At 35.2% G+C, this 12,520-nt stretch overlaps 2 protein-coding genes across 3 annotated transcripts in view; one reads left to right on the top strand and one right to left on the bottom strand.

The window, feature by feature from the left end:
• LOC139891576 (glutamine-dependent NAD(+) synthetase) overlaps nt 1–7,941 on the top strand; it is a 9,864-nt gene extending 1,923 nt beyond the window's left edge. Inside the window, exons 5-14 of one of the 2 annotated variants that reach the window (XM_071874551.1) lie at nt 47–184; nt 279–447; nt 613–748; nt 1,705–1,843; nt 1,964–2,140; nt 2,342–2,509; nt 3,073–3,168; nt 3,253–3,381; nt 3,474–3,671; nt 7,671–7,941. In XM_071874551.1, coding sequence (XP_071730652.1) covers nt 47–184; nt 279–447; nt 613–748; nt 1,705–1,843; nt 1,964–2,140; nt 2,342–2,509; nt 3,073–3,168; nt 3,253–3,381; nt 3,474–3,656 — 1,335 coding nt within the window. In that variant the 3' untranslated portion in view covers nt 3,657–3,671; nt 7,671–7,941. Of the gene's footprint in view, nt 1–46; nt 185–278; nt 448–612; nt 749–1,704; nt 1,844–1,963; nt 2,141–2,341; nt 2,510–3,072; nt 3,169–3,252; nt 3,382–3,473; nt 4,024–7,670 lie in introns of those variants that run through there. The other variant, XM_071874550.1, reaches the window with a different exon arrangement.
• LOC139888445 (luminal-binding protein 5-like) lies at nt 4,534–7,604 on the bottom strand. Its single transcript, XM_071871453.1, has 7 exons — nt 7,565–7,604; nt 6,855–7,122; nt 6,526–6,740; nt 6,175–6,417; nt 5,437–6,071; nt 5,261–5,343; nt 4,534–5,150 (listed from the first exon to the last, which is right to left on the bottom strand). Exons 1-7 carry the CDS (start codon nt 7,602–7,604, stop codon nt 4,649–4,651), a joined length of 1,986 nt encoding a protein of 661 aa, XP_071727554.1. The 3' UTR covers nt 4,534–4,648.
• Nucleotides 7,942–12,520: the final 4,579 nt, after the last annotated feature.

Raw genomic sequence — 12,520 nt, forward strand, 5'->3', positions numbered from 1 at the left:
CCTATTGCTCGTGTAACCTCTTAACGAGCCTGCTAATTTACGGCAGGTTGCTAGTCTTAGAGGTTCAATAAGTAGTTTCCAAGAGCAAGCGAGTTGTAAACGATCTGTTTCTTCAGTAGATGTGCCATACAAGCTTTGCCAGCCTTTTAACCTCCAGATGTCTCTTTCAAGTCCATTGAAAGAGGTCGGTCAGTTAATCAATTATTTCCTTTATTTTATTACATTGAAGATATGATTTGTCAGCTTCATTTAATCAGCAAAGTTTATTATTTTTGAAGATCAAGTATCATTCACCTGAAGAGGAAATAGCTTTTGGACCTGGTTGCTGGCTTTGGGATTACTTACGAAGAAGTGGGGCATCTGGTTTCCTTCTTCCACTTTCTGGTGGAGCTGATAGCTCTTCGGTAGCTGGTATTGTTGGATGCATGTGTCAGCTTGTATTAAAAGGTCAGCTTCTCCCTTAATAAATAATTTATATATACAGTTCTTTGTGTGCATATTTAGGTGAAGTAACAGTAATAAATATTGTTAAAAATGCCACTTTTCCACATACTAAGGTCGTGGCCCAGTTATAATTGTGTAGTGTATTGGTGTTTTTATGTCTGTATGAAGAGATTGCAAATGGGGATGAACAAGTGAAGGCTGACGCTGTAAGGATTGGACATTACACTGATGGACAATTCCCTACTGATAGCAAGGAATTTGCAAAACGCATATTTTACACTGTTTACATGGGAACTGAAAACAGGCAAGTACATGTGCTGTATATCGTTTTGATGTTGTACTACTTTATCAGCATTAGTATATCTTTTTCTCAATGCTTAACCATCCTAAGATAGCCTAGTGGTAGGGTTTATGATATCCTCACAAGAGGTCTCAAGTTCAAACCTAACTAGTGTATCTTGGGGAGGCCGGGGAAAAGGGTCGGAAGTGGTCATGTCATCAGATAACATGCTTAGGCCGCGTATATCTGAGTAAAATTACTCCCCATATCCGGGTACCCGAACAAGGAAAACTTTGTGTTTACCCATTTAATATAAATGGAAAGACCGAATAATGTTAAAAGGTAAAAATGGGTTCAGTTTGTACCAATGAGTTTTAGGTAAGAAAGGAAGCATGCTAGACCATGCTGGAACTGGTATGTCTGTTAAAATTAATTTTTGATGCTTAATACATATAAATATTTGATGTGTGAACTACGTTTATAAAACAATAATTTTATATTAACAATCTATTGATTAAATAATACGGAGTAAAGATTATGAGGTTGTGTGTAAATTAAAAATAGACTTTTCGCGACATTCCACATCAAACGCATTTTACCTGCTACCCTTTTAGCTTCTCTTTATGTTTCAACCCATTTGAGATGAAACACAACCCAGTTGATCCATCTATAAATAAATGGGTCTAAAATGCCGCCTCTATTAGTTGATAATGCCATAACTTTTTCTGCATTGTTTTAGTAGACTTGACCATTTACAAAGGAAACTTGGAAAAATTAGACTTCCATTGTCCTATTACTATTAAAAAAATCAGCTTTAATTAGCATCTGCATTTCCAATATTATTTTACTTGATTAGTCATTATTCTCATAAGTTCAGTATTTGATTTCTTATAAATATAGTGTGTCTCCATGTTAATATATTATGCGATGAATTTGTCACTACACGTCTACACCACTAACATATTTCGTGCACTTAACAGTTCTGACGCTACACGTTCACGAGCTAAATTACTTGCTGACGAAATCGGATCATGGCATCTTGATGTTTCTATAGACACTGTGGTATCTGCCTTTCTTTCATTATTTCAAACACTCACCGGAAAACGTCCCCTCTACAAGGTAAAACGTTGAAAGTATTTGTTACAGACTTATTGTACCCTAAAATTTGATCATAATAAATCTATTATATCGATTTCCGATAATCATACTTAATGCAATACTATATACTGTTCTTCGCAGGTGGATGGGGGATCGAACATTGAAAACTTGGGCCTCCAAAACATACAAGCTCGTATTAGAATGGTTTTGGCATTTATGTTGGCATCATTGTTGCCATGGGTTCATAGCAAACCGGGATTTTATCTTGTGTTGGGTAGCTCCAATGTGGATGAAGGGTTGCGTGGTTACCTAACAAAGGTATTCTATTAATGCATCTTACTATACGCTTACTTTTCTGTAGCAATATAGACTATACATAGGTAATAGGTTATGGTAGTTGATTTAACTTTGTATTTTATATTGAAGGGGCTTTATATTGATTTAAAAAACTAGTCTTTGGCTGATGTGTGGGATATATGTATATTGGTAGCTGTCTTAATCTCTATATCTTTTTTGTAGTATGATTGCAGTTCTGCAGATATAAATCCAATTGGAAGTATAAGTAAGCAGGATCTTCGTATATTTTTGCGGTGGGCCGCCACCCATCTTGGTTTCTCTTCTTTAGCAGAAATTGAAGCTGCTCCACCAACTGCTGAGCTGGAGCCTATACGATCCAATTACAGTCAGGTATTCAACAAACAAATTTTAGAGATTGCTATTTTAGTCCATTTACTTCAGAATGTATTGATTCTGGTTATGTTCCATCTCTAACCGACGTATATGGGTAAAATAAAAATATGGAAAGTATCATAATTAGAAATGGGTTGATACCCACCCGAAGTGCTTTTGATGCTTAAAACCTTCTAAATAATTTTATTAAGGAAATTGGAGTATTGTTTATTATTCAAAATATTAATTAATATTATATACTAGTATGATATGATGCCAATTGTATTGTGAAACTACTATAACTATCAGACAAACAAGAGACTTGGTCAACCGTCAACCCAACTTGTTTTGACCCATGCAAAATGTACTCATATTAACCCGTTACCCAACCTGACGTTTCCAATTTTCCTGCTCTAATAGTTCACTATTTCAGTACCTGCTTACAAATATCGTAAACTTTTGAGCCTTTCTAGTTGCTCTTCATCTTATGAGAAGACATTTTCCGTATCTTGCTACTAATAACAATCAGTTTGTATATGCAACCATCATGTGATCCTCTCCTTTAATTTTGCATGAATCAGCTGGATGAAGTTGACATGGGAATGACATACGAGGAACTTTCAGTATATGGAAGGTTGAGGAAAATTTTCCGATGCGGTCCTGTGTCTATGTTCAAGGTTTGTCTTACATCCTTAATTGAATATTATTTTTTTAATCATAATTAATGGCTATGTTTATAAGTATTATTTGATTTTTTACAGAATCTGTGTTTTGGTTGGGGCTCAAAACTAAGTCCATCTGAGGTAGCCGATAAAGTGAAACATTTCTTCAAATACTATTCTATAAATCGTCATAAGATGACTGTTTTAACACCATCATATCATGCCGAGGTACTCTTCTTTTGGGAAAAAACTCTTCATTCTGCAACACTTTCATCTTTCTGATACTATATAACGGCACAAACTTTCCTTTTTATTTGCAGAGTTATTCACCTGAAGATAACAGATTTGATCTCCGACAATTCTTGTATAATTCAAGATGGCCTTATCAGTTTCGCAAAATAGATGAACTTGTGAACGAGCTTAGTGCCAGCAAAGGTGCATCTACCTCAAATGGTGTTGGAATTGTAGCAGCTGGTTCAGTCGATCCAAAAGCTGGCCTCTAATGAGTTGGCCAACATGTAAGTATTGGTTAATTTCACATTTGAGTACCCTTGGATGCAAAGTTAGTTAAAGCAAAATTCAGAAAAATGCTTATGTCTGAAGTCAAATCTTTTTTTTATCTGTTTTGTAACAAATAAAAAAAAAAGGTCAACAGATTTTGCAGTTCCATTCACATTGGACTGGTAACTAGATTAATTCTTCACTTCCATAATTCATACCAGAAGCTATCATCTTCCTTTTTAACTTGTTTCTTGACAGTCTTGTTTCTGATCAACAAACATGAAAAATTTGTTAACTCGTGTAGAACGATACCCTTTTTGTCTCGGCTTAATTATTCTGGGATGGCGTCTTTTAAATTTGTTAAGTGTCACCAAGAAGTGTATAAAACAAAGTGCTTTATTTTTTTATGTATAGAGTAATTCGGTTACTGAAGATACCAGTCTAGTTTGTAGCATTAATAAAACACTTCAGTTGTCTTCCTGGAAGAACTGTTAGGCCAAGAGTGGAATTATGGTCTCGATTGTATATTTAATATGAAAAAGTTACTCTCTAGTTAAGATTGAAACAAAAAAACTTGAATATTAAGGGTAATCACCTAAAGGATATTAGCTTAGTCCAAGTATGCAGATAAAAGTGCCAAAGGGTTCTTAACTACACACTGAAATACATTATCTTTAGTAAGTTACCAGAGACAAACCATATCATACCATATGACTCGTACCATATATTATTATATACCATATACCATATCATATCATTCAAAAAGAAAAGTAACATAATTATTATTAAGCCAAAGATATTAAGGCAGAAATAGTGCAAGTTTTGTTAAACGGTAGATAGAAAATACAAATCAAAAAGTATGTTCATCACCTAAAAACAGTGAAAACAATAGAAAAGGATCTCATCCTCAAACTAATAAAAGTAATAACCCCAAAAATCATACTAAAATCCTATCTACTCAACTTTCTGTATCACCAAACAAACAAAAAAAATCCTAAAGTTCATCATGTTCATCGCCATCTTCAGTCGACCCCGCACCACCACCCGGGGCCCCACCCGATCTCTGATAAACGGCCGTTATAATAGGATTACAAACAGCTTCAACTTCTTTCAGTTTCTCATCATACTCCTCTTTCTCTGCTGAATGATTATCCTCCAGCCATTCGAGCGCTTCCTTTGTTACCATTTCAATCTTCTCCTTTTCATCTTTCTCAAGCTTATCAGCTAACTTATCTTTATCATTAATTTGGTTCTTCATGTTGTAAACGTACTTTTCAAGTGAGTTACGCGCGTCAATCTTTTCTTTCACCTTCCTGTCTTCCTCAGCGAACTGTTCTGCTTCATCAACCATACGATCTATTTCTTCTTGGCTCAAACGTCCCTTTTCGTTAGTGATCGTTATCTTTTCTGATTTCCCTGACGCCTTGTCCTCTGCTTTAACATTTAGAATACCATTCGCGTCTACTTCGAACGTTACTTCAATTTGAGGAGTTCCCCTGTATTTTTTAATAAAACAACAAAATCTTATATTAATCCCAAAAAAAAAACACTAATGCAATTTAAATTTAAATAAAGATTAAATTGAGTTAATAAGTGACAAATCAACCTCGGAGCTGGAGGAATTCCAGATAGATCAAATGTTCCAAGAAGCCTACAATCTTTTGTCAAACTTCTTTCACCTTCATACACCTGTTACCAAACAGATCAGCACCAGTTGAAGATACAATACTTAAGTAGCAAAATGGGCGGGTCAAGTAACGGGTCGAATAGGTTATAGGGTACCTTGATGGAGACAACAGTCTGCTGATCCTGATAAGTGGTAAAAACTTGAGATTTCTTAGTTGGAATAACAGTATTTCTAGGAATCAACTTAGTCATCACTCCACCAACAGTTTCAATACCGAGCGTAAGCGGCGCAACATCCAAAAGAAGAATACCGGCGGTTTCATCACCGCCTTCGCCGCTCAAAATACCGCCTTGTACCGCCGCACCAAATGCAACAGCCTCATCAGGGTTCACACCTTTGTTCGGTTCTTTACCGTCAAAGTAATCCCTTAAAAGCTGTTGGACTTTCGGGATCCGAGTACTACCACCAACAAGAACAATTTCATCGATCTGACGTTTGTCTAATCCCGCGTCTTCCATGGCCTTTTTCACTGGTCCCATTGTCTTTCTGAATAAGTCATTGTTAAGCTCCTCGAACCGAGCTCGGGTCAATGGCTCAGAGAAATCGACCCCATCAAAAAGTGACTCGATCTCGACACGAACTTGATGCTGACTACTTAACGCACGCTTGGCACGTTCGGCTTCCCGTCTAAGCTTTCCTAGAGCTCTGTTATCCTTACTAATGTCCTTTCCATGCTTCTTTTTAATCAACTTGATAAAATATTCCATAATCCTTTGGTCAAAATCCTCACCTAAATAAGATACAAATTCATTCATATTTCATAAGCACATTGAACAAATTATGGCATGATAATGTGTATTAGTATTGTAGATAGTTGCAAACAAAATCTTTACCTCCAAGATGGGTGTCACCATTTGTGGCAAGAACCTCAAAAACACCATTATCAATTGTCAAGATACTAACATCAAAAGTTCCACCACCAAGATCAAACACAAGAATGTTCTTTTCACCACCTTTTTTGTCTAAACCGTATGCGATTGCAGCTGCCGTAGGCTCATTGATGATTCTAGCTACATTCAAACCAGCAATCACACCAGCATCCTTGGTTGCCTGCCTTTGCGCATCATTAAAGTACGCTGCACACACAATCATATAACAAACCATCAACACACAACATATATTTATTCAACCCCACAAAACAAAAATTATACCATTTTTTTTTTTTTTTTGTGAAATTTACTAACCAGGAACTGTGACAACAGCATCCTTAATCTTCTTTCCAAGAAAAGCCTCAGCTGTCTCCTTCATTTTAGTCAATATCATAGCACTAATTTCTTCAGGACTGAAAACCTTAGTCTCCCCATCCTTATGTTTAACTTGAATATAAGGCTTCCCATCTCTATTCACAATCTTGTACGGAACAAGTTTCATGTCCCTCTGAACCTCTTTGTCCTCAAACCTATCATCATACATACATACATATATAATTATAAATAAATATTCATATCCAATGAGCATAAAAAACAACATAATTCCAATATTATATAACAATCAGATTAGAATAATTTCATACTTTCTTCCAATAAGTCGCTTAACATCAAAGATGGTTCGTAAGGCATTAACAGCCGCCTGATTCTTCGCAGCCTCACCGATTAACCTTTCGGAATCTGTGAAAGCTACCCATGATGGAGTGATACGATTTCCTTGATCGTTGGCTATGATTTCAACATGTCCATTTTTATATACACCAACACATGAATACGTAGTTCCAAGATCAATCCCAATTACAGTTCCTAACTTGCTAGCCTCTTCTTGCGCAATTGAAAACGCAAATAAAAAGCCTGTAAACAAATAACATTTACTCATTTATTTCATCATATCCATAACAATTCAATAACATGAAATTAAAAACTATTCGAACAAGCGGCATACATGTAATCAGATACTTTCAATATACTGTATGATTATATATTTAAATGATTACAAAAGTTAACAATAAATACAAAATTTAACATAGCAAATTTTTATTAAATAGGTTGACATGCATTATTCAAATAAAAAAATAAAAAAAAATTAGTAATCACGTAGCTTTGTGGCTTAAGTAAACTAATCATCAATTAATGTAATCATAAGTTCACAATGAAAGCGAAATTTCCAAAAAAAGCATTAAAGAACTGAAACTAAACCTAATTTTACGTTCATTACATCAACATTGATAAACAGAAAACAGATACAGTAGTAGTAACAGAATTATAATAACTATAAAAGATCTGAATATTTTACCGATTAAAATAATCGCGAGAACAACCCCAGAACGGCCCATAATTCACAGACCTCAAATTTGTTGTCGTAGTTTGATTATTTGTGTAATGATAGAAGAGGTTTTCAGGTCTCGAAAATATGAATGAATTTTGAGAGCTCGGATTTGCGAAAATATATACGTATCATGGCGCGTGATTCGAGAAGATACTGGAATTTTTATGTCATTGTGGATGAGGTGGACCAATAAAATCGAGGGAATAGGTTCTATATGACCAATAGAAATGCAGGTAGTGTAATATCCGACGTGTCCTGCCATCATTTGTTTTGGTTCGTTGTCAAAATGATGATCCGTCCCTGTATCCGAGAAAAGGGGGAGTCAAAAAGAGTTGTCATTTGGTTATTTCACTTATTGGATGACTCAACAAAAACCAAAACGTGGATGTAAACCCACGTTTAACACACTCATGTTGTCATGATGTACATAGCGGAAGCCAGAATTTAACAATAGAAGAGGCTTAATCGATAATTAAATGCGGCAAACATAATAAAATTAAAAGAGGCCAATGCATTGATAGATGACTAACGAAACTTGAGTAACTATTAAACAATAACAAAATACTACTATAAAATTTGTAGTATCAAAATCGATAGAGCTCATTTAAATAATTGATAAGTAAATATGTTTCAGTTAATATTGCTCTTTGTTGAGGGGCCCCAAATTTACATTCAATCTCTACATGTAATTTGAGAGAAAACATGCTCCACCATCTTCTATTATAATATAGTTGCTACCGAAAGAGTTTAGGGAATTAGCCACTAGGCATTTACTAAATAATTGTAAATCCAGAGAGATAATACGAAGAACTCAAAAGTTCCCATATATTATTTTGTCAATTGTATTTTCTGTCCCTCGTAAAAATTCTTCAAACAATTGTACATCCTTGTGCGATCGCTGTGTTGTTGATCATGATCTCGTAATGGATCAGAGGAGGTATCAGAGTGGGTCCTTCCTATGTGTGATCAAAGTAGAATGCTTCTGCAAATTGTTGAAAGTTACATGGGGATGGTCAAGAAAACAAAGAACCAAAAAAATATGGAGAAAAGCAAGACACACGAAAGACAAAAAAAAAAAAAGTTAAAAGAAGCCTCAAGTGACTGTTGTAACTTGAGAGAGATCATCTTTCATAATAGGTTCATAGAAGTAAACCTTGCCGGAGAAGGAGAAGAATGACCTGTTCCAGTTAACAACCACCTCTGAGAAATATGTAACGGTTCTGGAGTCAAAAGAGAAGAATGTGTAGTACATTATTTCTTCATCTGATAACAACAAACGTGGGTTTAACCCATGATATCATGTATGGCATATTATAAGCAAGTACATGGGAACATGCATCACCATTATGTAATATGGTGAAAGAAACAAAGCGAAAGGGCGATAGCTATTACTTACGTAATGTAAAGCTATGCAGAAAACATGCCTCAACTTACAAAACAAAAACTCTTTTAGTGAGTTATGAAGTTTGAGAGAAGAGAACAAAATAGCCTTCTTATCTTAGACCATTCCCTACGTTTGATCACGGTTCAATTTTGTTGCCCCACAACGACCATAACGGGTTCTGTGGGGCCGTTGTGGGTTCAGTAGTTGTGTCTGTGGGATTGGACCACGAGACACACAACGGTCGTGAATGCCAGATGAAACGCTGTGATTGATTGTTGCACTTTGACCAGTTTCAAAATTTTCATCCGTTGAACACAATTCTATTTTAAAAAATAAAATAAAATAAAATTATTTTTTCTATATATACACTCTTCCATTCATTTTTTCTTAAACATTCTTTCGTTCAACAATCTTCATTCATTTTCTCTTAAACATTCCTCTATTTTCCTAACAATCAAAATGTCTTCATCATCTAATAATCAAGAAAATCCAAATAATCAATTGTCTAACAATCAATATCATCCATTTTTTACTAACGAATTCGGTTTTTTCCCCAGAACAAACATGACGAATCTATTGGCGTTTGGGACACCAAATATTCCGGGTATGACAACCGAATCTCCACTTCAAAATCCGAGCATTCAACGAAATTTATTTGGGAATCAACCACCATCTATGACGGTAGAACAACAATTCATTTATATGCAAGAAACAACAACAATAAAGATCATGAGAATACTTTCAACAGTGACAACAACAACAAAATCAACAACAAACCGAACAACAAATTGATCGACAACAACCGAAAATTCAAAAAGAAACGGGTGAACCGGAGCCTTCTAATAAAAGAAGAAGTCACAAACGAAAGGAAAAATGTATAAATTAATTTTTTATACCGTACAATTATTTTTATATTTATACCCATATTTATATTTAAATCTGATCCAGTTAATCTTTCACAAACCCAACAAGACGATATGTCTGGAGAAAATAGGTCTCCTCGACCACCCGGACGTGATCAATCAAAGAAAGCAGCTAGGAATTCCGCGTCTTTTGATGTCGAGACATCTTCACGTCGATCAACATCATCCAAATTGGATGAGTTTGTGGAAAACTACAACACACATAGTTCTTCTTTAATGTCGACAAAAGAGGAAGCCACGGTTGAATTCAAAAACTATGTTGCCCTCCAATCAGCTATTTTGGGTATCGGTTTCTTGACCACATCACCCGAGAACATGAAGAACAAAAAGGATGTCAAACGCGTGAATAAGTATAAAACATTTTTATGCAACAAGTTTAAGGAGTACATTGAGATATCGAATGACGAGAACGATGATGACGAGTAGTAGTACCTTTCATTTTTTATGAACTTTTAAATTATGTATTTTTTTTTAATTTTATACTTAAATTTTGTATATTTTTTTTCTTTTTTAGGATTTTTTTTTAATTTATATTTACTTACTTATTTAATTAAAATATCTAATATTCTATTGTTTAAGTAAATTAATAAAAAAATTAAAAATAAATGTCACATCAGCGCTCCACAACATCACAACAATACATTTACCACAACGCTCCCTCAATCCCACAACAATGTCACATCAGCAAAAATTCCCCCACAATAGCACAACAGTACAACAACTGCTTTAGCGTACGGAATGGTCTTATAGATAGAAGAGAGAATGACTTTAATTAATTATTTTCAATTTTTTCCAATTAATGAGAGAGCTCTAGAGTATGTATTCTATATCTCGTGATACTTCGATTCATGGTTCAGCGGGTGTGCGAGGGTAGTGTACCCTTCAAGTCGAGTAAGGAAGGGCTCTCATTCATCCGTTCGAGTAGTAACAGAGTTACTTCATTTTTTTTAAACTTTCTCGATAATTGATCTCGAGGTGGTTGTTGGACAACATTCAGTCAATATGGGTTTGTGAAAGACATGTACTTAGCTCGAAGGGATTTTCGAGCGGTCACCGATTCGGTTTTGTGAGATTTGAAGAGGTTGGTGATGTCGAAAGCTTTGAAAAAAAGATAAACTGCATCCAAATAAATGGAAGAGTGATTCGTGTTTATAAAGCATTGGAGAGGAAGAAGATGGTCGATGGTTATTCTGGTTTTAACGTGGGTAAGAACTCTTCGAAAGTTGAATGCAATGTTGATTTATCAAGCCCATATGTGAACTCTGTTCCACTTGAAAGTGAGAAGCAAGGTGAGAGATCCTTCGTCGATGTTGTCACAGGTTTTGAAAATAAATCATCCGCTTCGTGGATCTATCATTCGGACTGTAATAACATGTCGTATCAATCTAAGGAGGTCATGGAGAACTACAATTCCATTGAAGTTAAGACTAATGGTAAGTTGTTCGCGTTTTATCTACCCGAGTCGATGAGAAATCACAATTTAGTTTTTAGTTACAATAAAGATCGGTTTGCTTGGACATTGGTTAAAGTCGATGAATTGCATATGAATGACCACAATGGTGATAACAAAAATTTGAAGGTTAATTATGACAGTTTAAACGAACAAAATGATCCCTCTTCTGTGACACCGCTATATATATATATATATATATATATATATATATATATATATATATATATATATATATATATATATATATATATATATATATATATATATTATATACGTGGTGGAAGCATAATATTAATTAAATACGATATCGACATTTGTACAAACCGATGTCACGTGTCATTAAAACAATTTACATATTAAGAGGAATAGACGTAAATACATTCTGTTTTCAAAAGTACACGGTTCATATTCTAAAAGACCACATCAGAGTTAACCCTGTTAAACATAACATCACCATGCCCGTCTTCTCCCAAAAAGCACTATCTACAAAAGCTATCAACCTGCAGGGAGGAGATGGAGGGGAATTAGCACGAAGCTAAGTGAGTACGACTAACTACAGGCCATAGCATACATAAGCGTTATTCTAATCATGTCACATAGTCTAACACACAAACATCACCCAAGTACCGTCTACAGAGACTCTGGCGGCTCGGCCAAACCATTAACCACCAGCTGATCGGACTGGGGCTTACCAGAAGTTCCTCCACCACCGTATGTATATACATAATCCACACGCGACGAACGCGTCATTCACATATATATACACCACGGTTGTCTAGGCTACCGCAGGGGAACCCAACCCGCAGGTTGATCTCTCCTACCGAGGCTACCACACAATAGGGACGCACTGGGCTCCAACAGATAAGCATCAACTAACATGCAGTCATCACAAAGTACTAACTAACCACAACAATAAGTATATCTAACAAGCATGGCAATTTTATATACTATATTCTCCAGTTAGTCCCACTCACCAAATACCAGCAAACGAGAAGGTATTCAGCTATCTAATCACTGAACCTTCTCTTTCTCCTTTTCTCCTGAGAAAAACATATACACAAGTTAGTTTCTGTTCGTTAACATCAAATAACACAATATATAAATTTTTGTATCAAAAACTGTCTGCTAAATTTTTTCAAAATTTACATCATAAACATCCAAAT

The sequence above is a fragment of the Rutidosis leptorrhynchoides genome, chromosome 2 (genome assembly GCF_046630445.1).
Source record: "Rutidosis leptorrhynchoides isolate AG116_Rl617_1_P2 chromosome 2, CSIRO_AGI_Rlap_v1, whole genome shotgun sequence".
Taxonomy (NCBI): domain Eukaryota; kingdom Viridiplantae; phylum Streptophyta; class Magnoliopsida; order Asterales; family Asteraceae; genus Rutidosis; species Rutidosis leptorrhynchoides.

What these genes read in the sequence shown, in the direction of transcription:
- LOC139888445 (XM_071871453.1), bottom strand. Translation starts at nt 7,604, where the DNA reads ATGGGCCGTTCTGGGGTTGTTCTCGCGATTATTTTAATCG. An exon ending in TCTCGCGATTATTTTAATCG is followed by an intron (nt 7,123 to 7,564) that starts GTAAAATATTCA and finishes ATTTGTTTACAG; the next exon opens with GCTTTTTATTTGCGTTTTCA. An exon ending in AAGCGACTTATTGGAAGAAA is followed by an intron (nt 6,741 to 6,854) that starts GTATGAAATTAT and finishes GTATGATGATAG; the next exon opens with GTTTGAGGACAAAGAGGTTC.